General features: G+C 44.9%; 1 protein-coding gene across 2 annotated transcripts in view; it reads left to right on the top strand.

Annotated features, from left to right (window-relative positions):
• Positions 1 to 14,035: 14,035 nt before the first annotated feature.
• DEF6 (DEF6 guanine nucleotide exchange factor) overlaps positions 14,036 to 26,836 on the top strand; it is a 103,078-nt gene continuing 90,277 nt past the window's right edge. Inside the window, exon 1 of one of the 2 annotated variants that reach the window (XM_068269405.1) lies at positions 14,036 to 14,419. Coding sequence is in view for 1 of the 2 variants with exons in the window: in XM_068269404.1 (XP_068125505.1) it covers positions 14,491 to 14,586 (96 nt within the window). In the remaining variant the exon portion in view is untranslated. Of the gene's footprint in view, positions 14,587 to 26,836 lie in introns of both variants that reach the window. The other variant, XM_068269404.1, reaches the window with a different exon arrangement.

Raw genomic sequence — 26,836 nt, 5'->3', positions numbered from 1 at the left:
CTCATTTAGCCAGTCATTGCTTCATTGTGATACGCAAGCCCCTTCACCGCGGCAAGGTAACAATCACAAAGGGGAAGTGACACATGTACATGCCTTTTGTTTTGTTGTTGCAGCCGCAGTGCAGCCAGAAAAATTAGGCAGGCATGTACACACACCATAAAAGATTATTATAGCGGCCGCTGCTAGCAGCAGCCTTAAAAATTCAGAAATCCACCTGGAGTCCTGGACCCTGTTGGTGGTGGCGGAGAAGGCAGTCACACAGCGTGCAGGCAGAGATGCTGTGTGTGGGGACTGACTTAGTCTTCGGCAGGCAGTAGCCCTCCGGGATCCATGCCTCATTCATTTTGATAAAGATGAGGTACTGAACACTTTTGTGACCTAGGCGACTTCTCTTCTCACTGACAAAGCCTCCAGCTGTGCTGAAGGTCCTTTCTGACAGGAGGCTTGAGGCAGGGCAAGACAGAAGTTGGATGGCAAATTGTGAGAGCTCTGGCCACAGGTCAAGCCTGCGCACCCAGTAGTCCAGGGTTTCACCACTGCTCAGAGTGTCTACATCCGCACTTAAAGAGACACTGAAGCGAAAAAAAATATATGATATAACGATTTGGTTGTGTACTATGAATAATTACTAGAAGATTAGCAGCAAAGAAAATATTCTCATATTTTTATTTTCAGGTATACGGTGTTTTTTCTAACATTGAATCATTCTATAATATGTGCAGATTACACAACACTCAGCATTCAAAATGATTCTTTCAGAGCAGTCTGTGAACTAATGACCTCTCCTCTGGCAGAGGAAAAGAAATTTGTTCACTAACAGTTGAGAATAATAAAAGTCAGAAGACAGCCCTCTCCACTTTGAAACTGAGGAGCTTAATGGCTTTTTTGCATAGAGATAACAACTGGAGTTTCTTAACTCTTCCTGTACTGGAAACAATTAGACTGATGTATCTGATCTTAATGTTTTATTTCTTAGCTGTACTATTACAAATCATGTCATCATTTTTTTTTCGCTTCAGTGTCTCTTTAAGGCCAGGTAGTCTGCTACCTGCCGGTCCAGGCGTTAGTGGAGGGTGGATCCGGAATGGCTAAGGCGAGGCGTTGGACTAAAGAATGTCCGCATGTCCAACATCACCATGAGATCGCTAGAACGTCCTGTCCTTGCCTGCGTGGACATGGGAGTAGGATTACTGGCAGTGGCACCTTTATTCCGTTGTGCTGTGACATCACCCTTAAATGCACTGTAAAGCATAGTTGCCAGCTTGTTCTGCAAGTGCTGCATCCTTTCTGTCTTCTGGTGATTTGAAAAAACATCTCCGCCACTTTGTGGTTATACCGAGGGTCTAGTAGTGTTGCCACCCAGTAATGCTCATTCCCTTTAAGTTTCTTTATACGGGGGTCCCTCAACAGGGTGGACAGCATGAAAGACCCCATCTGCACAAAGTCGGATGCCACCGTACTATCCATCTCCTCTTGCTCTTCCTCAGTGATCTCAGGTAAGTTCTCCTCCTCCCCCCAGCCACGAACAATACCACAGGAAAGGTGAGAAGCACAAGCCCCCTGCAACGCCTACTGCGGTTGTTCTGCCGCCTCCTCCTCAAATAAACCACCTTCCTCATCTGACTCTTCTTCCCCAGACGACGACGACTCCTCCCCCCTCCTTTGTGATGCCGCAGGTGTTGATGCAGGTGATGTTTCCAAACACTTTTCCTCCTCCTCCTGTTCCTGGTCACGCTCCTCTACAGCTTGATCCACCACTCTATGCACGGCACGCTCCAGGAAGAAAGCCTATGGGATCAAGTCGCTCATGGCGCGTTCACTGCGACTCACCAGGTTTGTCACCTTCTCAAACGGATGCATGAGCCTGCAGGCATTACCCATGAATGTCCAGTACTTCGGCCATAACATCCCCAGCTCCCCAGAGCATGTCATTTCACTGTACTTGTACAGATACTCTTTGACGGCTTTCTACTATTGTAACAGGCGGTTGAACCTCAGGAGCATTGAATTCCAGCAAGTTGGGCTATCACAAATCAAGCGCCTCACCGGCAAGTGTTTTCTCCACTGAATATCGGCCAGGCGTGCAACGGCCGTGTAGGACCGCCTGAAATGCCCACACACCTTCCTGGACTGCTTCAGGACCTCCTGTAAGCCTGGGTACTTGCACACAAATCTTTGTATTATGAGATTGAGCACATGTGCCATGCAGGGCACGTGTCAACTTTCCCAAACTCAAAGCCGAAATGAGATTGCTGCCGTTGTCACACACCAGGTTGCCGATCTCCAGTTGGTGCGGTGTCGGCCACTGATCCACCTGTTTGTTCAGAGCAGCCAGGAGAGCTGCTCCAGTGTGACACTTGGCTTTGAGGCAAGACATGTCTAATATGGCGTGACACTGTCGTACCTGGCATGCAGCATTGGCCCTGGGGAGCTGGGGGTGTGTAGTTGGGGAGGATGTAGTAGGAGGAGAAGGGGTGAGGAGGTGGCAGCAGTCCTGCCTGCAAGCCACGTAGGTGTCACAACTAGGTCCGCAACACAGCCACGTACTCCCTGCTTGCCAGCGGTCACCAGGTTGACCCAATGTGCCGTATAAGTAATGTTCCTGCCCTGACTGTGCTTGGCAGACCAGGCATCCATTGTCAGATGGACCCTTGACCCAACGCTGTGTGCCAGAGATGACACCACTTGCCTTTCTACATCACGGTACAGTTTGGGTATTACTTTTTGAAAAAAGTAATTGTGGCCTGGCATCTTCCACTGCGGTGTTCCAATCACCACAAATTTTTGGAAGGCCTCAGAGTCCACCAGTCGGTATGGTAAAAGCTGGGGAGATAACAGTTCCGCCAAGCCAGCTGTCAGACGCTGGGCAAGGGGGTGACTGGCAGACATTTGTTTCTTCCACTCAAATATTTCCTTCACGGACACCTGGCTGCTGCTGTGGGCAGAGGAGCAGGAAGCGCTCAAGGTGAGAGGCGGAGTGAAGGAGAGTGGCTATGAAGGTGCAAGCGATAAAGTGGCTGAAGAAGATGCTGCACCTGAAGGAGGAAGAGGAGGCGGAGGGTGGCTTTGCCTTTGTTTGCTGCTTTTCCTCAGGTGGTCTTCCCATTGCCCTTTTTGCTTTTTCTCCATGTGCCTATGTAAGGCAGTTCTCCCTACGCAGGTCTTGGTCTTTCCACGACTCAATCTTTGATCGCAGATAGCACAGAAGGCATTGCTCTCATCTGAGGCAGACACACAAAAAAACCTCCACACCGCTGAGCCCTGGAATGATGGCACTTTGGTGGTGGTGTCAGCAGCTGACCGTGAAGAGCATGTTGGCTGGCTGTCCATAGGTGGTGATACATGCCGCCGGACACTGCCACCAGATGTTTCTGATGTTGAACTCCCCCTGCTTCTTTCAGCAACTCGTTTCCTCCTACTCCTCTCTGACTCCCCCTCTGAACTGTCCCCCTGGTCATCTTGTCTATTAGGATCTCATGTGGCATCCATGGCAGTATCATCATCATAATCATCATCATCCTCCAAAGCTTCGCTTGTATCAGACACCTCCAAAACTGCACCAACAACAGGTACTTTATCATCTTCACACCTTACGTCCATACAGGCGCCTAACGCAGACATATGAGGTGGTGGTGTAACATGCTTAGCGCCGTCATCTTGTAACAAGAATGGCTGTGAATCAGTTAATTCCCCACCAAATAACTCCTGTGAAGTGTCAAATGGGGCGGATGTGGTGCTAGTAGTAGCAGTGGTGGCTGCGGAGGAAGATATGTCACGGTCCCGTGCGGAAGCTGAGGAAGATGAGGTGTTCTGTGTTAAAGGGAACCTAAACTGAGAAGGATATAGATTTTTCCTTTTAAAATAATACCGGTTGCCTGACCCCCCTGCTGATCCTGTGTCTCTAATACTTTTAGCCACAGCCCCTCAACAAGCATGCAGATTAGATGCTCTGACTGAAGTCAGACTGGATTAGCAGCATGCTTGTTTCAGGTGTGTGATTCAGCCACTACTGCACCTAACGAGATCAGCAGGTCTGCCAGGCAACTGGTATTGTTTAAAAGGAAATATCCATATACCTCTCAGTTTAGGTTCCCTTTAAATAGTCAACTAGGTCCTGGCAATCTTGGGAGTTAAAGAGACACTGAAGCGAAAAAAAATATATGATATTATGATTTGTATGTGTAGTACAGCTAAGAAATAAAAAATTAAGATCAGATACATCAGTCTAATTGTTTCCAGTACAGGAAGAGTTAAGAAACTCCAGTTGTTATCTCTATGCAAAAAAGCCATTAAGCTCTACGACTTTCAAAGTCTTGGGGAGGGCTGTCTTCTGACTTTTATTATCTCAACTGTTCCTGAACTATTTACTTTTTCTCTGCCAGAGGAGAGTTCATTAGTTCACAGACTGCTCTGAAAGAATCATTTTGAATGCAGAGTAGTGTGTAATCTGCACATATTATAGAATGATGCAATGTTAGAAAACACACTATATACCTAAAAATAAAAATATGAGAATATTTTCTTTGCTGCTAATCTTCTAGTAATTATTCATAGTACACAACCAATTCACTATATCATATTTTTTTTTTCGCTTCAGTGTCTCTTTAATGGCACGTGACTTCTGAACACTGTACTTTGGTCCAGGGCTGCACGAAATCACGCCACCTCGACCTCGAACAGACCTGCCTGGTGGCCTGCCTCTGCCTGTTGTTTTGTCCATATTGGGGGGGGGATGAAGTGAAGGTATGCACTGACTTGACTAATACAATGTGCGGTTACACAGGTGCAGTGAAAAGGTGACTGCTGGTACAACAATGTGCGGTTACATAGATGCAGTGAAAAGGTGACTGCTGGTATAACAATGTGTGGTTACACAAGTGCAGTGAACAGGTTGCAGTGACTGCTGGTACAACAATGTGCGGTTACACAGGTGCAGTGAATAGGTATGCAAGTATTACAAATGTGCAGCTGTCACACACACAGGTGCAATGAACAGGTATGCAGTGACTGGTATATAATATAACACTGCGTGCTGTCACATAGGTGCACTGAACAGGTATGCAGTGACTGGTATCAATACAATGTGCGGCTGTCACACACACAGGTACCGTGAACAGGTATGTAGTGACTAGTTTTACAAATGTGCAGCTGTCACATACACGGGTACCGTGAACAGATATGCAGTGACTAGTATTACAAATGTGCAGCTGTCACACACACGGGTACCGTGAACAGATATGCAGTGACTAGTATTACAAATGTGCAGCTGTCACACACACAGGTACCGTGAACAGGTATGCAGTGACTAGTATTACAAATGTGCAGCTGTCACACACACAGGTACCGTGAACAGATATGCAGTGACTAGAATTACAAATGTGCAGCTGTCACACACACAGGTACCGTGAACAGATATGCAGTGACTAGTATTACAAATGTGCAGCTTTCACACACACACAAGTACCGTGAATAGGTATGCAGTGACTGGTATATAATATAAAACTGCGTGCTGTCACGTAGGTGCACTGAACAGGTATGCAGTGACTGGTATCAATACAATGTGCGGCTGTCACACACACAGGTACCGTGAACAGGTATGTAGTGACTAGTATTACAAATGTGCAGCTGTCACACACACCGGTACCGTGAACAGGTATGTAGTGACTAGTATTACAAATGTGCAGCTGTCACACACACAAGTACTGTGAACAGGTATGCACGGTCGGACTGGTATTACAAATGTGCAGCTGTCACACACGTGCAGTGAAAAGGTAGGCACTAAATTCTCTGGGCCTGGCAGTAGCACAGTAGGAATTACCAAGGGCCAGCTGCGACTGACTGACAGGGCTGTATGTGCAAGTGTCAGTGGGCCACACACAAAAAAACAGATCACAAGAACAACATTAGCTCTCAAAAGCGCTCTTGTGGGGTGCTTTTTAGCAATACGTATCAGCAACGAGCAAGCTAACAAGCCTAACAAGAGCATAACTAAGCTTTCCCTATGTCTACAGCAGGTACCTCTCCCTTCTCTAATTACTGCAGCCACACCGAGTGAGGGAAATGGCCGACGCAGCTGCCTTATATAGGCAGGGGGGTGGAGGGCTCCAGGAGGGAGTGTAGCCTGATTGGCTGTCATGTGTCTGCTGACTGTGATGTAGAGGGTCAAAGTTGAGCCTAATGATGTAGTATAGTGGCGGGTCGAACTCACCATAAAGTTCGCGTGTCGACGCGAACCACCTATGTTCGAGCAAATAAGTTCGCGGCCGAAACGTTCACGACAACTCTAGTGGGGAGCCTCTAGAGGATCTTAAGTAAGCTGCAATGAAAGTCAAAGAACTGCTGTGCTTTTCAAATAGTGGACAAATAGCAGTATATCAAGCCCCTCCTCCACGCAACTGGAAAAAAAGTTAGCCATGCACACTTGCTTCTGAATCCTGCATGTAATGTCTTGCATGGACGAATCAGCGTTTTGCAATTTTTATGGTATTTTCAGATTTTTATGTAAATACCAATGAAGTTAATTTAAAGCGGAATATAACCCTGCATTTCAACTTTGCTCTAAAACATTATTTACAGCATATTATATGCAACCAGCATTTTTTTTTACTAGAACAGCATTGGAAGGGTTAAACACAGAGGTTTAAAGTTCCGTGGAGAGATATGCAGAAGTTCAGATAGATACATTTAACTAAATAGAATGTAACAAGTGATAAATGTTACACACTCTTTGGCTGTCCTCCAGCTCCTTCTCAGTCAGAGAGAGTGAGTCACATTCCACACTTAGATACATTTATGTAAACAAAATGTATCTATGTAAGCTTTGGATGCTCTGCAGTTCTCTCCAGGAACTTTAAAGCTCTGTGTAACCCTTCCAATGCTGGTCTAGTAAAAAAAAATGCTGGTTGCATATAATATACTGTAAATAATGTTTTAGAGCAAAGTTAAAATGCAGGGTTATATTCTGCTTTAAATGAAAAATATATCTGATTAACTTTGAAATTACATGCAATGCAAAACATGATTCTTCTGCATTTCCAATGACTTGAATTAATTGTAAACCAGACCCTTAGGGCTGGAACCCACAGGAGCGCTTTTGGCAGCGTTTTGGCAGCACTGCGATACGCTAGCAGTTTGCCAAAACGCTGGGCTAATATTAATGGATGGGGCAACTTCCACAGGAGTGTTTGCGTTTCTCAGAAACGCAAACGCAGGACGTGCAGCATTTTGGGAGCGTCAGCGCTTCAATGTAAAGTATTGAACCGCTAGCGGAAACGCTCAGCAAAACCTAAACTGAGCGGTTTTGCTAGCGTTTTGCGGTTCAGCACACTGTAACAAAATGAAAAATAATTCACAGGACCAATCAGGATAAAAACGCAAAACGCTGGGCAAAAAAATACAATGTTGCAAAACACGATCAAAAACGTGCATGAATCCGCTTGCAAACCGCTCAGACAAAACGCTAGAGGTTGCGGTTTGCGGATTTCAGTGGGTTCCAGGCCAAAAAGAGACCTGCAGTGTGATTTTTTAAAATGCAGAAAAAAACACACAAAAAAATGCTAAAAAAATGTGATGCCACTGAAATACATTGGTTGTGCAAGCAACGTGAATTAGAAAAAATGCACAATATTTGTAAATTCTAATAAGTGTGAATGGGGCCTTCCAGTATTGCCTATTCTCCACTTTTTGCAATGGCCAGGAAAAAAGGAAATTATGTTTGCACATGGTTAGTGACGTGAAATTCAACTAGGTAGCTCTCCTCCACAATGAGCAGAACTCCCATGGACTATACAGGAACTTTGCACTAGTGTTGCTTGGATACCCCCGATCACGGATTCAAATAAATCCGGCCACGGCAGTCCCAAAATAAAATGTGATTGTGACCCGGATTTGAAAGTGACTTACGAATTTGACTCTGATTTTAGCCGTGATTACCATTAGAATCCGGGATCACGGGTCGTGATCTGGATTTACCCTTAACGTTCATAGCAAAGCCCCCATACATGGTACAATCCCCAAAATTGCATGGATTTAAAGGTGATCAGTGTATACAACTTTTTCAAAAAGACCTTATAGTTTTGAGGAAATCGAATTTAAAGTTTAAAATGCAAAAATGTATTTGTGATTAGAAAACTGCCAAAACCCGCCGATTTTAGCGGTTAATAGCACAGCCCCCCTTACATGGTAGAAACACCATGTTAAGAAGAATAGTGGGAGCAAGAGGAAAAAATGTTTTTTTCAAAAAGACCTTATAGTTTTTGAGAAAATTGATTATAAAATTTCAAAGGAAAAATGTATACATTTAAATGCGTAAATGTTAGTTATTGAAGTAAAACCCGCCGACTTTAGCAGTTAATAGCAAAGCCCCCTTACATACTGGAAACATGAAATTTGCAGGATGTGTTAAAAAGAACAGTGGGAAAAAATAATCTTTTCCATTTTTTTTAAACTTTTTTTTAATATTCAGAAATTAAAAAAACAACAAAAAGACCCCTACCAAGCATATTTAACCCTTTGTCCCCCATGCAGGCTGGGATAGCCAGAATGCGGAGCCCCGGCTGCCTGGGGCTTCGCACCATAAGCTATACCAGCCTGCATGGTCCATGGTATGGGGAAGCTGCGGGTTGAAGGGTGGCCAAGCCTTCCCCTCCCCCCCGGAGCCCTGTCCAATCCATGGGCAAGGAGCTCTTCCGCCCCTCCCCCCCCAATGTCGGATAGTGAAAAAATGCTCGTCGTGAACAATACCAGTTGCCTGGCAGACCTGCTTATTTCTTAAGGTGCAGTAGTGTCTGAATCACACACCTGAAACAAGCATGCAGCTTATCCAGTCTGACTTCAGTCAGAGCACCTGATCTGCATGCTTGTTGAGGGGCTGTGGCTAAAAGTATTAGAGACACAGGATCAGCAGGGGGGTCAGGCAACTGGTATTATTTTAAAAGGAAAAATCTATATCCTTCTCAGTTTAGGTTCCCTTTAACACAGAACACCTCATCTTCCTCAGGAATGATAATGAAAGAGGGATGATAATGAAATAACCTGAGGTGATGAAAAAAAAAATGTTAGATACTTAGATACTAGCTGGGTAGATGTTAGATACTAGCTGGGTAGATGTTAGATACTAGCTGGGTAGAGGAAAGCCTCTGGATAGTCCAGAGGCTTCTCATGTCCTTCTCGACCCCACCGTTGCCGTGCATGGAATCTCTGAACATATCCGACAAGAGATTTTTAGATATGGTCTCGTGGCTGTGCTCCCCACCGCACATGGTTGGGGTTATAATGGGCTCTATTCACAATAACATGTGCGGTAACTTTTTTTTTGGTCTTAAAATTACCTCCAGTGATAATTACCGAATTTTTTGAGTATTCACTAAAAATTTACCGAGTGTGATAAATGTTTGATAAAAGTGTGGTAAAACGGTTGATAAACAGTCGGTAATCGTTCAGTAACGTTGAGGTAAATATGTTAAGTGTTTAATAACTTTGCGGTAATTGGTCGGTAATATGTGCGGAAATAAAGCTTGTTTGACCACTGTAAGGCAGCCCATGTGTTTGCCAACCATTACAGAGACAACCCAGGAAAGCCTGTCACATTTAAGCCCAGAAACCCACTAGGAGCGATTTCTTTTGAAAAAGCTCTTGCTAATGCAATTCTATGGGGGATTTTTATAAAATTACATTGCTCAAGTGGGATCAAACCCATAGCATTACATTAGCAAGAGTTTTCACATCGCAAAACCCTCAGAAAATCGCTCCTAGTGGGTTTCTGGCCTAAAGTGGGACCTCAACTCTTGCTCAGGACAGAAGGAAAACATAGAAATGCACCCTGTATGTATATAGAGTTTAGCCTGTCTAATTCCCCCTCATCTGTGAATAATCACAACTGTAATTTGAGCTCTCAGCTGTGCCAGCTGGCTGCCTCAGCAGAGCAAATAATTTGTAAACACAGGATGTTATCCCCATGTCTGCTTGCATGAAAGCAGGAAGTACACACACTGGAGATTTTTTGCAGGATTTGTATCACCAGTAACAAAGAAACATTTTTCTTTAAAGAGACTCTGTAACAAATTTTTCAGCCATAGTTCTTCTATCCTATAAGTTCCTATGCCTGTTCTTATCTGCTCTGGCTTACTGCAGTCTTTCCTAACTGCACTGTCTCTGTAATAAATCAATGTATCTTTCCTCTGTCCTGTTTGTCGGGCTAAAGCTTGATTGTGTGGAATGTGCAGGGCTGCTTGTGATTGGTAGAAGCGATACACACCCTCTGCAGGCCCCCTGCATACTCTGAATGACTCATACACTATGCTTAGCTGAGCCTATTAGAAGCTGGTTAGTTTGTTTGTAAACACTGCCTAAAACTGTTAATTACAAGCCAGGATTGCAGCAGAGAGTGGCAGAAACAGCACAGAGGGGCACAGGAGAAAATAATGAATAGAATGGTATGCTTTTTATTGTAAGAATATTAGAGTACAGATTCTCTTTAAGGGCTCTTTCACACCAGGACATTACAGGCGCACGTCAGTGCAGCCTGTAACGCAGCCCACCGCACAGCACTACAAAGTCAATGAGGCTGTTAACACTGCCCACGTTGCGTTACACAGTAACGCTGCACGTTCGGGCAAAGTGCAGCATATTGTGCGTTCTGAGCGGCTTAAGCCGCGTTAGACTGTTTGCACATGCTCAGTGGTGGGCGAGAGGAGGCGGGGAGATGCCGCTACAGTAGCCGCGCACATGGCTACTTAATATGCACTGCACTGGTGGCTGCTGATTGGCCGGCGGGACCACGTGATGTGGAGTGTCCCACTCTGGTACACCTTATGCGGATAGAGCCGCCTAACGCGGCTCACTCTAACGTCCTCTCCCGCACCACCATACGTTGCGTTAGGTGCACGTTATGCGACCTTAACGTAGAACCTAACGCAACGTCTTAGTGTGTAAGTAGCCTAAAGGTTATTATGCTGTTGCTTTTAGAGCAAAGAGGAATTCCCTCTAGTGATGGTCAAGTAGATGCAAATAACTTCGAGTTGATACAAATTTTTATGCAAATGTATGCAGCGTGGAAATGAACCACTCAAATCCTGCTGATGTAAAATTTGATTGGTTAATTTACAAGCTGCATAAATTTGCATCAACTTCAATCCATTTGCATCTACTTGACCATCGCTAATTTCCTCCTTGGCATCTATAAAATCATATAAAAGACTGTACGAGGTCTGAAAGTGCGCCTTGAGATTAGACACACTCATCTTCCCTGCCTCCTTATATGTACAATGGCCATAAACTCAAGCAAAACAAGCTCAAAGGGCTCAATCTTAAAGCCCAACAGCAGAGAAGTGAAAATTATCACCTGCCATTTGTAGGTGATAAATAATCCTTAGTTAACGCCAATTAGCCACACACTGATTCAATTGAGAATCTCAAATTGGAGATAAATTTGGAGATAATTACCTCACTTTTAACGCAATCCCTAATTTAGGGAGAGAAAAAATTGTGAATTTCAAAAAGGAGATATTTTGGTCGGTATTTATCACTACTTAAATTACCTCATGCGATAACTCATTGGCTATCATTCATAAAGCATTACCGCATGCAGTAATGCTGAAAACAGCTGACTTTACCAAGCAAAATGTCAATTCATAAAAAGCAGTTACCACATGAAAAGCTGAAATTTCTGAGCAGTGAGGTAAATTACCGCCTTATGCAGTGATTAACTCAACACGTTAGAAAATGTCAATTCATAAAGATTAGAGCAGGCGGTAATGGCACTGAGAATAACGCCTGCTCTGAAGAGGTGATAAAAGAGCAATAACAGCAAAGTTAATGGAGACAGATCTCCCAGGCAGCAGCAGAGCAATCCAAAAAAACAAGGCTTCCCATAAATACCCCAGGCTGTGTTTTTAACCTCTTGGGCACCTGTTTTCAGATGTATTTCACATCAGAAAGCCTGCATGCAAAACAATGGCAAATCGAATTGAATTGAATCCCGATCGGACATGTCGGATTTAATCGGATCGTAAATAGAATCGTAATCGAATCGCACAAAGAATCGTATCGTGTAGATGGGGCTTAAGGTCCGTACACACGCCGGACTTTAGGCAACGACGGGTCCGTCGTTGCCTCCCGCTGGGTGGGCGTGCCAGCGACAGTCCGGCGTGTGTACGCTCTGTCGTCAGACTGATACGGCTGTTTCTGAGCGATCCGCCCGGCGGATCGCTCAGAAACAGCCGTATCAGTCTGACGACAGAGCGTACACACGCCGGACTGTCGCTGGCACGCCCACCCAGCGGGAGGCAACGACGGACCCGTCGTTGCCTAAAGTCCGGCGTGTGTACGGACCTTTAAACTTTCTTAAGTTCTTCTAAGGTGTGGCAATTAGATATATTGTTTAGAAAGACTAATAGACAGATTAAGAGAAAATTCAGGGTAAGGAGAGGCAGTATAACAAAAAATGCACATCTAAAGGGAAGTTAGGGATGCCTCTTTTATTGTAATGCTGTCTCTGCACGAAGAACAGGAATGTAACAATGTTGTAACAATGATAGGGAAAGCTGGGCTTCGGAAAAATACCGCATTTCTATCGCAGCTGTGAAAATGTTTATGAATTAGCACACAGAAGTCTAAGGCCCAGTTCACACGTGCGTTTTGATCAAATACTTACCAGTGGCACGGGTCGGTTCCGGTCCGTTCTGAGAACATCCGTTTGCCATCAGGAGGCCATCAGGATCTGGTCAGGTCACGTTCAGTTTTCATCCGGATCTTCTTCCGTTCTTCATGCGTCCTGGATCCGTTTCCATTTTCAAAGAGGGGCCTGGAAGGTCTGGAAAAGCGCTGGAGTCCTTCTTGGGGAGAGCCTGCTGTGCGGACATCATCCTCCTCGTCCCGCGGGGCTCTGCGTCTGGATGGTCGGGTCCTTCCCTGTCCTCCGCTGTGTCCTGGGGTGGCTGTGGAGAGGCTGGGGGCTGTCCGGCGCTGGGTACATCCACATGGCCGCCTGTACCATAGAGAACCCCACAGGAAGTGGGGTAGGACGTCCGGCTTACATCCGGAAGTGTGTTGTGCACTTCCGTTTCCCCTCAGAACTCTTGTGCTGGATGTTCTTGTCCGGATCTGGTCCGGCGGCGGTGGACGGAGGGCCGGTCCGGAAAATTGGAGCATGTTGGAAAATTCCAGACCGCAGGCGGGACCACAGACCGCATCCGGAGGAACAGACGAGTGCGCACGGGTCCATTGATTAACAATGGACCCTTAATCGTCCGTTCCATTTGCGGACTTTGCGGTCCGGCTGCAGTCCGCAAAATAACGCAAGTGTGAACCGGGCCTAAAATAACAAATGCAGTATTTTCCCGCCCAGATTTTTTTTTACCGCACATGCTTTCATGAATGATAGCCTTTGTGAATAGAGCCCATTGTACCTGCGTAAGTCCAGCCCGGCATGTGCAGTAAGCAAAAGCTACTTGTCCATAAGTGGCTTCGAGCCACTACACAGGTGCGTCAGTATCGCACAGGTCCGTCATGCTTGTGTACGGATGGAAGCATGGCCACAAACTTAAAGAGGGTTCCGACCAGTGGTGGGGTGGGTTCAAGGAGGAGGTGGGATGCCTCTGGAATATCCAGAGGTTACTGTCTTCTTAGCTAAGTATCTAACGTTTGTTTTGTTTTTTTCACCACCTCAGGTTTGCGTTAAACTTTTCAGCTCCTCTATCTGGAAATTATTAAATACATTCCGGATCTGGTTAGCCTTGTGCAAAGTTCCAGGTCTGTCTGAGGTAATTCCACTTCCTGTGGAGCAAGAAAACCACATGCCAATTTTTGAGTCTGCCAATCTCTATACTGTGCTTAAATAACTTACAAAAAATGTTCATGTTATTGAAGGCTGCCTCGGAAAGAGAGAGAGGAAAAAATAGAAGAAGTTGCCTGAAATGTTTCCTCTTTATATATATGGTATATTTCTGATGGTGATATGGTAAGTGTATATGCCCAGTATGAGGTGGGTGATGCTTAGCAGCTCTCTGTTCCTGGGTGGCTTTGTCAGCAGGAAGTGGTAGATGAAGCAGTGTCTGTAACGTGTCAGAGACAGGCTCTGTATCTTCGGGCTGCTGTAGTGAGTCTGCGGTTGTGTGTGCAGCAGAGCATGTTGTAGTGTGTCTAGCAGAGCGAGTCTTCTGAGCTCAGCACAGAGCGGGCAGTGTGTTGAGGAGTGCGACAGGTATGAGGGGGTGGGCTCCAGTGCAACTCTAGGCTGTGAGAGACCAGGAGACAGACACTTGTGGGAGGCGTCCGACCTGTGTGTGGAATTGTGAGGAGAGTGTTAATAGCAGATGCAGTTTTTCTAGCGAGTGAATGGAGGGATTGTGCAGCAGGCCAGTGTGATGAGTGCAGCTGCAGCAGGGGTGTAGCGAGAGCACAGCACAGCTACTTATCTGCGGTGAGTGACAGCTTCTATGATTTAGTAGCTGCAGAGAGGGAGGGTGTGGTGAGTGACACGAATCGCCCAGCATGTCCCTGAGGACCGAGCTGCTCAAGTCCGTGTGGTATGCCTTCACTTCGCTTGACACTGAGAAAAGCGGCAAAGTTTCCAAGTCCCAGCTGAAGGTGAGCGCCTACTTTCCTCTATATACTCTGCTAGGACCTAGGTCAGGCTTTCTCAACCAGGGTTCACTGGGGACTCTGCAGGGGTTCCTTGGCATTTTACCTCATCATTTGTGTTGTTCCTCCAGGGTAGAAAGGTTGAGAAAAGGCTTGACCTAGGTGGTGACGATAGGGATGTATGTGCTGGTGTTCTGTTTATTTGAGGCTTCTGGCTTCTTGTCTAGCTCATATTTTCCCGCTTGGGGATTTTCACCTGTGTGACATCTTTTGCAACTTTATAAGATTTTGCAACCAGTTGCATTAATTTATATGTATCAGAAAGTGCAACCCAACCATTGACTTTAATGTATCAGTGTCAGAAAATGCATCCCAACATAACCCTATCCTCATACTGAACCCTCCTCTGGTGGGCATCCAATACCCCCCCCCCCCCCCCATGGAGGGAAGTAATTATGCCCCCTTGGTGGGCAACTAATAACCCCCCCTCTTGAAGGTAAATAACCCCTCCTCCCCTGGTGGGCAACTAAGAACTGCCCTGGAGGGCAACTAAGAACTGCCCTGGAGGGCAACTAATACTCCCCCCACCCTTGTTGAGCTACTAATAACCCCCCCCCTAAGGAAATAACACCGGCAGTTGCAAAATCTTACTGCCGGTGTTGTGTCTGATTGTGCTGCCTGCAAATTTGCACTGCCCTGCATGCGCAGTGGAAGCCTGTACAGCCACATTTCCTGTTTGATTTTGCTGCCTGCATTAATACCCCAAATAACTCTGCTTGCACACCTCCTACACTCCCCAAATTTGCAGGGTATAGAGGGGATTCCCCAAATTACCTATGTGCCAAATAGCAGCCCCCAATTCCCGCTGGTTCAGGAGATGACGTGTGGAAGTAGAGATATTTTGAGGGAATTATATTTATGTGTGATACTCAGTGAGGAAGGCAGTTTCTGGGCAGCATGATCAGACATAGCATCGGGATAAGAGAAAGATGGCGCACATGCGCAGTTATGTACAAGCCATACAGCGCACATGCAATTTACGGGAAGTTGCAAAATGTTATGAGTTGCAAAATCTTTCACCACAACTCCTCTGCTCTTGCTGCCAAACTCTTATCCCTAGGTTCTTGGAGCCCCTGGGGTACTTAGTATAGGCACTAAAGCGGCACTGTAGTGACATATAGTAGAACGCATTAAATTATTCACGATATCCACTTTTAGAGTAATTTTCCTGGTTTCAGCATCAAAATCACTTCCTTTATCTATATATTGAATGTAGTCCTGCCAGTGATGTTTAGCATAGGTTGATTAGCTATGAATTCCCCACCCCCCAGAGAATTCTGGGAGATCAGGTATATTTTGTACTGGCTTCAGAACGCTCAGTAACCATTCTGCATAGATGCATCTGACATGACTAAAGATTTCACCACCTTTGATAAATTTCAGAGTGTAAAGAAATGAGTGAGGAAAGATTTTTTTTTATAATGGGCAAACACTGACTAAATAATCAACAAAAATTAATATTGCGTAATATGTTGGCGCTTTATAAATACAACAAATAAATAAATTTAAAAAAAAAAATCAATTTTATTCATTACATTATTTTCATTACATTTCCTCTTTAAATTGGTCAATCCATTCCAGTGTGTTTTGGGATAAAAGGAAACCAGGGATGGTTTCCTAGCCATTATTTATACTTACCTGGGGCTTCCTCCAGACCCATGAGCACTGGGGCTTGCCTCGCCATGCTCCTCGGGTCCCCGGTTCTGCCGCCATAATTCCCAGCAATCCGCGTATTAGCGGGCTTCTGCGCATGCGCAGTTCAGACGTGCTCCCGCCCCCTGGAGTGCCTGCAGAGCCCTCTAGAGGATGGGAGTGCGGTGGGGGCACTCCCACAGCCGAGCCACGGATGCGCAGAAGGCAGCGACTGAAAGGATTACCAGGAGTAGTAGCGCCAGATCTCTTAAGGCTGGAGGAAGCCCCAGGTAAGTATAAATACTGGCCAGTGTACCATCTCTGGTACACTTTAAGAATGGTAAATCATATACAATATAAATAAGCCTGGATGAATAATTATGTTTACATAATTAAAAGCAAAATGTAATGTGCCAAATCGGACAAGTAGCCTGTTTTGGTGAAGCATTCTGTCCATGTAAGCTACCATACTTTGTCAGTTTAAGCTACTTATGGTAAACCCTAATGTGTGAAATAGCAGTTTTTTTTAACAAGATACAGTACCATTATTCTGGGTAGCTAGCTTGGCTGCAGATTAGAGAAGTACATTCTTGGAACTGTGTGAGCAAAATGTCAATTCAGAGTTGTTTTAAACAATGCTGTATACAAACCTATGTATGATGCATATGAATTAAATTATTTAGCTACTGCATACATTGCAAATGTCACTTTTCTGGAGGGACAGTTTCTGAACCAAATCCTTTTGCCCCTCTTTGTGCTAGTCGTCTCTTTTTAGATTTGATGTAGAGGTCTGTGGTAATAAATGTATTAGTAAACCACTTTGGTCTACATTTGTCCGTTTGCAGAACGGAACCCGTGGATCCGTGTTGGGTTTTAAAAATTGAATGCAAATCGATCCGTTTTTCAAAATGCTGCCCTTTTGCAGCATACGTTTCCAATCCGGATGTGTTTTTAAAAATGTTTCCGCAGCCCTGCCTTTGGGTGGGGGGGTCTGCCGAGCTGGAGGGGGTAGCATCCAGGGAGCGGGCATAGCCGTGGCGAGGAGGGTCGGACCCCCCTCCCTCACCTGGGTCCCCGCTCCCCCTCCAGCTATTTGCGCTAATGTAATGTAAGCAGCAAACGGGGAAGCAATTACCTTCCTTCCTTGCGTTCCACCGCTCGCCGTGTGACTTTCTGAAATGCCGCCCTCTATACTTCAGTGGGCGCCATTACAGGATATCATACGGGTGAGCGGAGGAAGGAAGGAAGGTAATTGCTCCCCCACTCGCTACTTACATTACATTTGCGCAAATAGCTGGAGGGGGTGTGGAGACCCAGGTGAGGGAGGTCTCCGCTGCTGTTCCCGCTGCCCCCCTTCCTGGCTGCTACCTCCTCCAGGCTACCTGGGGACACCTATGGGGTGGGGATAAGAGGTAGCAAAGATGAGGTTGAGCGGAGGAACAGGCAGTAGGCAATACGGATCTCCCTCTGTTTTTGTGTGCAAAGTAGCCAGTGTAGAGGAAGATCCGTTTTTGTATTGCCTTTCATTGCCCCTGCATGTATTCGGGGTCTGTGAAAATCCTGACTCTCCGTTCAGTTTTTTAAACCGGATCGACCACGGATCCATTTTTAAATTGTGTGAAGACGGACGCTATTTTTAACATTGGTAGCCGTGGCTCCGCTTTTGGTCCGGACCAAAAAACTGAGCCATGGAAACATTTCGTATACAAGTGCGACTGACCCTAAGAGTTTATACATTAAAATGACCTATTAAATATGGTAATATGAAGTTGGAAATAACCACTTGTGTCTCTGCTACAGTTTATTTATGTTATGAAAGCCTCATTGGTGTAGCCTGTGCGCAACTCTTAATGAATACAGAGAACACCCCCATATACCTTTTATCACCACCTTGAAATAATGTTTCGGGTACAATGTATGGTAATATTTGCTGGGGACCTTCCCTAGCAAATAGTGGTACCATATGTTGTGCCTAGAACATGTGATAAGGGAGAAATGGGTAAATACAATTTGTGTTTTTTGCCTATAGTGGTATTGTTTATTTTAAAAGTATTAAAGTGTACCAGAGACATTAAACTCTAAAGATTTAATACTTACCCGGGTCGATTGGTAGGTAAAATTGGATCGTTACTGGGCACCTCAATAGCAAATCAATGCTGTTATGTAGTTATTGGTGTAATTTGGTTAATCTGGCAGATCGTTGTCTGTGTAGCCTAGCAGCATTGTGACTTGTCATGCTGCATGATGGACATTCATTAAGATGGTCATAGACAGATTGGTAAAAGCCCATTCAGCTCTATTGTGTATTCTTCCCAGTACACTTTTTCAGTACATGCAGGCATTTCAAGTATTGAGTCTTCCAGATTGCGTTCTACGGTCTTCTTAGAAGTGTATAGGAACTGGGCCAAGTAACAGCACCCCTCAAAGTTAGGAATAATATGGCTGTGAAGGCCAGGGTCACACAGTTAAAGAGAACCCGAGGTGGGTTTGAAGATTATTATCTGCATACAGAGGCTGGATCTGACTATACAGCCCAGCCTCTGTTGCTATCCCAAACCCCCCTAAGGTCCCCCTGCACTCTGCAATCCCTCATAAATCACAGCCATGCTGCTGACAAACAGCTTGTCAGAGCTGGCTGTGTTTATCTCTATAGTGTCAGTCTGCTGTTCTCCCCGCCTCCTGCAGAACTCCAGTCCCCGCCTGCATCCCTTCCCTCCCTGCTAATTGGAGGGAGGGGACGGGGGCAGGGACCGGAGCTCTGCAGAAGGCGGGGGAGCAGCCGAGACTGACACTACAGATGTAAACACAGCCTCACAGCACGGCTGTGATTTATGAGGGATTGCAGAGTGCAGGAGGACCTTAGTGGGGTTTGGGATAGCAACAGAGGCTGGGCTGTATAGGCAGATCCAGCCTCTGTATGCAGATACATCTTATGGAGGAACAAAAACATCTCTCAGCACTGCTGCGTGTTACTGAAAAGTACTTTATTGATGCAAAATCTTGTCAGATTCTTGTCATACATACAGTGGGATGCAAAAGTTTTGGCAACCGTGTTAATTGTCATGATTTTCCTGTATAAATCGTTGGTTGTTACGATAAAAAATGTCAGTTAAATATTTCATATAGGAGACACACACAGTGATATTTGAGAAGTGAAATTAAGTTTATTGTATTTACAGAAAATGTGCAATAGTACCGGTAGTTTAAACAAAATTAGGCAGGTGCATACATTTGGGCACCACAAAAAAGAAATGAAATCAATACTTAGTAGATCCTACTTTTGCAGAAATTACAGTCGCTAAACGCTTTCTGTAGGTTCCAATGAGAGTCTGGATTCTGGTTGAAGGTATTTTGGGCCATTTCTCTTTACAAAACATCTCTAGTTCATTCAGTTTGATGGCTTCTGAGCATGGACAGCTCTCTTTAAGGGCCTATTCACACTAGAAAGCGCAAGCGTTTTGCATGAGTGATTTTTTCAGGGGAAAAATGAAATCACTGAACACTGCAGAGATTTTTCCGCGATCGCGTTTAGCGCTTCTATAGCACTGAAAAGCAATCGCCTGAAAATGGTGCAGGCAAAGTGTTTGCGTTTCGCAGTTTTGGGCGATTTGCGGCGATTAGCACAAAACGCCCAAGTAAGAACAGGCCCATTGGGTTTTATTACACTAGTGCTTTTAAAAAGCGATTGCGTTTGAGCGTTTTGCCGAAATCGTGAAAAAACGCTCTAGTGTGAATGGGCCCTAACTCACACCACAGATTTTCAATTATATTCAGGTCTGGGGACTGAGATAGCCATTCCAGAACATTGTACTTGTTCCTCTGCATGAATGCCTTAGTGGATTTTGAGCAGTGTTTAGGGTCGTTGTCTTGTTGAAAGATCCAGCCCCGGACATTGGTCTCCAGAATCTACTGATACTGAGTGGAATCCATGTGTCTCTCAACTTTGACTAAATTTCCAGTCCCTGCACTGGCCACACAGTCCCACAGCATGATGGAACCGCCACCATATTTTACTGTAGGTAGCAGGTGTTTTTCTTGGAATGCTGTGTTGTTTTTCCTCCATGCACAACGCCCCTTGTTATGCCCAAATAACTAAATTTTAGTTTCATCAGTCCACAGCACCTTATTCCAAAATGAAGCTGGCTTGTCCAAATGTGCTTTAGCATACCTCAAGCGACTCTGTTTGTGCTGAGGGTGGAGAAAATGCATCCTCTGCATCACTCTTACAAACAGCATATACTTATGTAAAGTTTGCCGAATGGTTGAATGGTGCACAGTGACTTCATCTGCAGCAAGATGATGTTGTAGGTCTTTGGTGCTGGTCTGTGGGTTGACTCTGACTGTTCTCATCATTCGTTGCATCTGTCTATCCGAGATTTTTCTTGTACTGCCGCTTCAAGCCTTAACTTGAACTGAGTCTGTTTCCTTTCATTTCCTCAATATGTTCCTAACTGTCGAAACAGGCAGCTGAAATCTCTGAGACAGCTTTCTGTATCCTTCCGCTAAACCATGATGGTGAACAATCTTTGTCTTCAGGTCATTTGAGAGTTGTTTCAAGGCCCCTATGTTGCTACTCTTCAGGGGAAATTAAGAGGAGGGAAACTTACTATTGACCCCCTTAAATACTCTTTCTCATAATTTGATTTACCTGTGTATGTAGGTCGGGGTCGCTGAGTTTACCAAGCTAATTTGAGTTCCAATAATTAGTTCTAAAGGTTTTGGAATCAATAAAATGACAACAGTGCCAAAATTTATGCACCTACCTAATTTTATTTAAACAATTATTGCACACGTTCTGTAAATCCAATAAAATTCATTTCACTTCTCAAATATCACTGTGTGTGTGTGTCCTATATGATGTATTTAACCTCCCTGGCGGTTTATTAAAATCCGCCAGGGGGCAGCAAATACTTTTTAAAATTTTTTTTTTTTTTTTTTTTTCATGTAGCGAGACAACGTCTCGCTACATGATAGCCGCTGCTCGGCGGCATCCCCCCAGCCCCAGCCTTCGGCGATCGGAGATCAAGAGATCCCGTTCAAAGCACGGGATCTCCTTGAGGGCTTTCCCCGTCGCCATGGCGACGGGGCGGGATGACGTCACCAACGTCATCGACGTTGTGACGTTAAAGGGGAATCCGATCCACCACACAGCGCTGCCTGCCACTGATTGGCCAGGCAGCGCACGGGGTCTGGGGGGGCGGCTGTGGCGCGGCGGATCGGCGGGTAGCGGCGGCGATCGGAGGTTACACGCAGCTAGCAAAGTGCTAGCTGCGTGTAACAAAAAAAAAATTATGCAAATCGGCCCAGCGGGGCCTGAGCGGTGCCTCCCGGCGGCATAGCCCGACCTCAGCTCGGGCTTACCGCCAGGGAGGTTAACTGACATTTTTTATTGTAACAACCAACGATTTATACAAGAAAATCATGATGATTAGGAAGGTTGCCCAAACGTTCGCATCCCACTGTATAACATTAGCATGTGTAAGACATACCGATACTTTCAAGCAAGGCTGTGGAGTCAGAGTCGAGGAGTTGGAGCAATTTTGGGTACCTGGAGTCGAAGTCGTGGTTTCAATAAACTAAGGAGTCAGTCGGATGATTTTTTTAACCATACCCATAGCCTTTGTAAAAATTAGACATAGGAGTCGGAGCAATTTTGGGTACCTGGAGTCAGTCGGTGGTATCATAAACTGAGGAGTCGGATGATTTTTGTACCGATTCCACAGCCCTGCTTCCAAGGCTGTAGGGCAGCATAAGTGGGGGCAACTAAGCCTGACGGTTAGTTTGCACACTTGCGTGTCTTTAAAGGCTCATGGTGCACCGGTCTGCAAGCCCTTCTGCAGGGCTGTGGAGTCGGAGCAATTTTGGGTGCCTGGAGTCGGAGTTGGGAAAAATGCACCGACTCCGACTCCTAATGAATTTAAACTGTAATTATAATAGAAAATATGAAATTTTCTATTTCTCAGATAATAGTCATCATAAATTTTATACAGTGTAGGAAATAATTATTTGACCCCTCACTAATTTTGTAAGTTTGTCCAATGACAAAGAAATGAAAAGTCTCAGAACAGTATCATTTCAATGGTAGGTTTATTTTAACAGTGGCAGATAGCACATCAAAAGGAAAATCGAAAAAATAACCTTAAATAAAAGATAGCAACTGATTTGCATTTCATTGAGTGAAATACGTTTTTGAACCCCTACCAACCATTAAGAGTTGTGGCTCCCACAGAGTGGTTAGACACTTCTACTCAATTAGTCACCCTCATTAAGGACACCTGTCTTAACTAGTCACCTGTATAAAAGACACCTGTCCACAGAATCAATCAATCAAGCAGACTCCAAACTCTCCAACATGGGAAAGACCAAAGAGCTGTCCAAGGATGTCAGAGACAAAATTGTAGACCTGCACAAGGCTGGAATGGGCTACAAAACCATTAGCAAGAAGCTGGGAGAGAAGGTGACAACTGTTGGTGCGATTGTTCGAAAATGGAAGGAGCACAAAATGACCATCAATCGACCTCGCTCTGGGGCTTCACGCAAGATCTCACCTCGTGGGGTGTCAATGGTTCTGAGAAAGGTGAAAAAGCATCCTAGAACTACACGGGAGGAGTTAGTGAATGACCTCAAATTAGCAGGGACCACAGTCACCAAGAAAACCATTGGAAACACATTACACCGCAATGGATTAAAATCCTGCAGGGCTCGCAAGGTCCCCCTGCTCAAGAAGGCACATGTGCAGGCCCGTCTGAAGTTTGCCAATGAACACCTGAATGATTCTGTGAGTGACTGGGAGAAGGTGCTGTGGTCTGATGAGACCAAAATAGAGCTCTTTGGCATTAACTCAACTCGCTGTGTTTGAAGAAAAATGCTGCCAATGACCCCCAAAACACCGTCCCCACCGTCAAGCATGGGGTGGAAACATTTTGCTTTGGGGGTGTTTTTCTGCTAAGGGCACAGGACAACTTAATCGCATTAACGGGAAAATGGACGGAGCCATGTATCGTGAAATCCTGAACGACATCCTCCTTCCCTCTGCCAGGAAACTGAAAATGGGTCGTGGATGGGTGTTCCAGCACGACAATGACCCAAAACATACAGCAAAGGCAACAAAGGAGTGGCTCAAGAAGAAGCACATTAAGGTCATTCAGTGGCCTAGTCAGTCTCCGGACCTTAATCCAATAGAAAACCTATGGAGGGAGCTCAAGCTCAGAGTTGCACAGAGACAGCCTCGAAACCTTAGGGAATTAGAGATGATCTGCAAAGAGGAGTGGACCAACATTCCTCCTAAAATGTGTGCAAACTTGGTCATCAATTACAAGAAACGTTTGACCTCTGTGCTTGCAAACAAGGGTTTTTCCACTAAGTATTAAGTCTTTTATTGTTAGAGGGTTCAAAAACTTATTTCACTCAATGAAATGCAAATCAGTTGCTATCTTTTATTTAAGGTTATTTTTTCGATTTTCCTTTTGATGTGCTATCTGCCACTGTTAAAATAAACCTACCATTGAAATGATACTGTTCTGAGACTTTTCATTTCTTTGTCATTGGACAAACTTACAAAATCAGTGAGGGGTCAAATAATTATTTCCTCCACTGTATACTGTAATAGCTGTGCTTAGTCCACAAAAATGAAATAAACCAATCAAAATGAGTTACTTGTGCTGTTTCAATAAAGCAGTGTCCATATTGATGGTGACTGTACAGTATATATGATGTGTACACAGCAGGGCTGTGGAGTCGGTCCAAAAATCCACCGACTCCGACTCCTCAGTTTAGGATTCCACCGACTCCGACTCCACGACTCCGACTCCTCTAATTTGCATATTACAATTTTGTTGATTAAAAAGTATGTAACATGAAATTCGTCTCTTAACTGCCAACGCTTAGGAATTTTACAAGACAACTGAAGTGAGAAGGATATGTAGACTACTATATTTATTCCCTTTAGACTAAAACTAGTCCTTGGTAAGAGTACTTGTAAAAGGTACAAACCGGAACAAAGAACATCTATCAGGCCCTAGGCAATGTAAGTGTGGGTACATGTAAGAATGATGTGCAGGTACTCTGCAGGGGAATGAAGAGATTGTAAACCGACAACACCTCTGTGTTCAATGTGCACAGCATTCTCAGTGGATTCCCTGCAGCTCTGTGGGGAGTGCATATGTAGAGTATAGTACTACTGTGTAACAAAGTAAACCTGAGACAGATGAAATTAAAGTTTTATACATACCTGGGGCTTCCTCCAGCCGCCTTCAGGATAATCAGTCCCTCGTTGTCCTCATCCACCACCTGGATCTTCTGCTATGAGTCCAGGTATTTGAGCCAGTCAGGCGTAGTGCGCATGCACACACTCCGCCGCCAGGAGCATACTACACCTGTGCAGCACTATTGCGCAGGTGCAGAATGTTCCTGGCTGTGGGAGCGGCATGCGGCCGGACATCGCTGACTGGCTGAATTACCAGGACTCATAGCAGAAGATCGGGGTGGTGGAGGACAGCGAGGGACTGATTAGCCTGAAGGGGGCTGGAGGAAGCCCCAGGTATATATAAAACTTTACTTTTCATCCGTCTCAGTTACCCTTTAATTTGTAGTCACCAAACCAAATTTTAATAACATATCACATTATTTGATTTCATCAGCAAAGGGAGTGCATACATTTGCATAAATCAGCATCAATGCAGAATTATTTCCATCTCGTTGACCATCTCTATTAGTGACACAGCTACACATCAGGCTTTATTCTTACAGCATAGATGTTATTTAGTATATATAAGAGATTCCTGTGTACACATCATATATACAGTCACAATCAGATATGTATATCTGACCTTAAAAATACGGGGACTGCTTTATTGAAGCAGCACAAGAAACTAATTTTGATTGGTTTATTTCATTTTTGTAGACTAAGCGCAGCTATTATTGTATATATACATTATTTTTAATGACTATTATCTGAGAAATAGAACATTTTATCATATTTTCTATTTTAATTACAGTTACAAATTCATTAGGAGTCGGAGTCGGTGCATTTTTTCCCGACTCCGACTCCAGGCACCCAAAATTGCCCGACTCCACGACTCCGACTCCGACTCCACAGCCCTGGTACACAGGAATGTCTTATATATACTAAATAACATTTATGCTGTAATAATAAAGCGTGATGTGTAGCCGTGTCACTAATAGAGATGGTCAATGAGATGGAAATAATTCTGCGTTGATGCTGATGCAAATGTATTGCTCTTTGCTCATGAAATCAAATCATTTGATACGTTGTTAAAATTTGGTTTGGTGACTACGAATGAAAGGGTACCTGAGACGGATGAAAAGTTTTTTTTATACATACCTGGGGCTTCCTTCAGCCCCCTTCAGGCCAATCAGTCCCTCGCTGTCCTCCTCCACCACCTGGATTTTCTGCTATGAGTCCCGGTAAATCAGCCAGTCAGTGCAGTCCGGCCACGTGCCGCTCCCCCAGCCAGGAACATTCTGCACCTGCGCAATAGTGCTGCGCAGGTGTAGTACGCTCCCGGCGGCGGAGTGTGTGCATGCGCACTACACCAGACTGGCTCAAGTACCTGGACTCGTAGCAGAAGATCCAGGTGGCAGAGGAGGACAGCGAGGAACTGATTAGCCTGAAGGGGGGCTGGAGGAAGACCCAGGTAAGTATAAAACTTTAATTTCATCTGTCTCAGGTTTACTTAGTTACACAGTACTACTATACTCTACATATACACTCCCCAAAGAGCTGCAGGGAATCCACTGAGAATGTTGTGCACATTGAACACAGAGGTGTTGTCTATCACCCATAAACCTGGTTCAGATTGTGCATGAAGAATGTGTAATAGAGGAAGAATCTCCTCATTCCCCTGCAGAGTACCTGCACATCATTCTTACATGTACCCACAGTTACATTGCCTAGGGCCTGATAGATGTTCTTTTTTACGGTCTTTACCTTTTACAAGTACTCTTACCAAGGACTAGTTTTAGTCTAAAGCACAGGTGTCGAACTCCAGGCCTGGAAGGCCAGATCCATGCCAGTGTTTAGCATGGACTGAGAAAGAAAGGAACGTGTTCTACCTGATGGATCACACCTTTCCTGATTCAGACCCATCAATTCATTTGAGCTATATCAAAAATGTGTGAGGATCTCGGCCCTCGTAGGACCGGTTTGACATCCCTGGAAAGGGAATAAATGTCTACAGTCTACATATCCTTCTCACTTAAGTTGTCTTTTAAAATTCCTAAGCGTTGGCAGTTAAGAGACGAATTTCATGTTACATACTTTCAACCAACAAGATTGTAATATGCAAATTAGAGGAGTCGGTGGAATCCTAAACTGAGGAGTCGGAGTCGGTGGATTTTTGTACTGACTCCACAGCCCTGCCCTTCTGGGTTATATAGGGCAGTGACTGACATTCCAACTTCAGACACACCTCCGGCTCAGGTTGCCATGCCGCAAGCATGCTCTCTGCCCAACTACTTCCTTGTTCCTGGTGGAACACAGAGTTCCATAGCCAATTGAAGGAAGGAGGTGGGGAGTACAGCTTCTGTCGCTTGCTCGCAGAGC

Source organism: Hyperolius riggenbachi, chromosome 2, assembly GCF_040937935.1.
Source record: "Hyperolius riggenbachi isolate aHypRig1 chromosome 2, aHypRig1.pri, whole genome shotgun sequence".
NCBI classification, from domain to species: domain Eukaryota; kingdom Metazoa; phylum Chordata; class Amphibia; order Anura; family Hyperoliidae; genus Hyperolius; species Hyperolius riggenbachi.
Note: the sequence above shows the minus strand (reverse complement) of the source record. Positions and strands in the feature narration are given on the sequence as shown.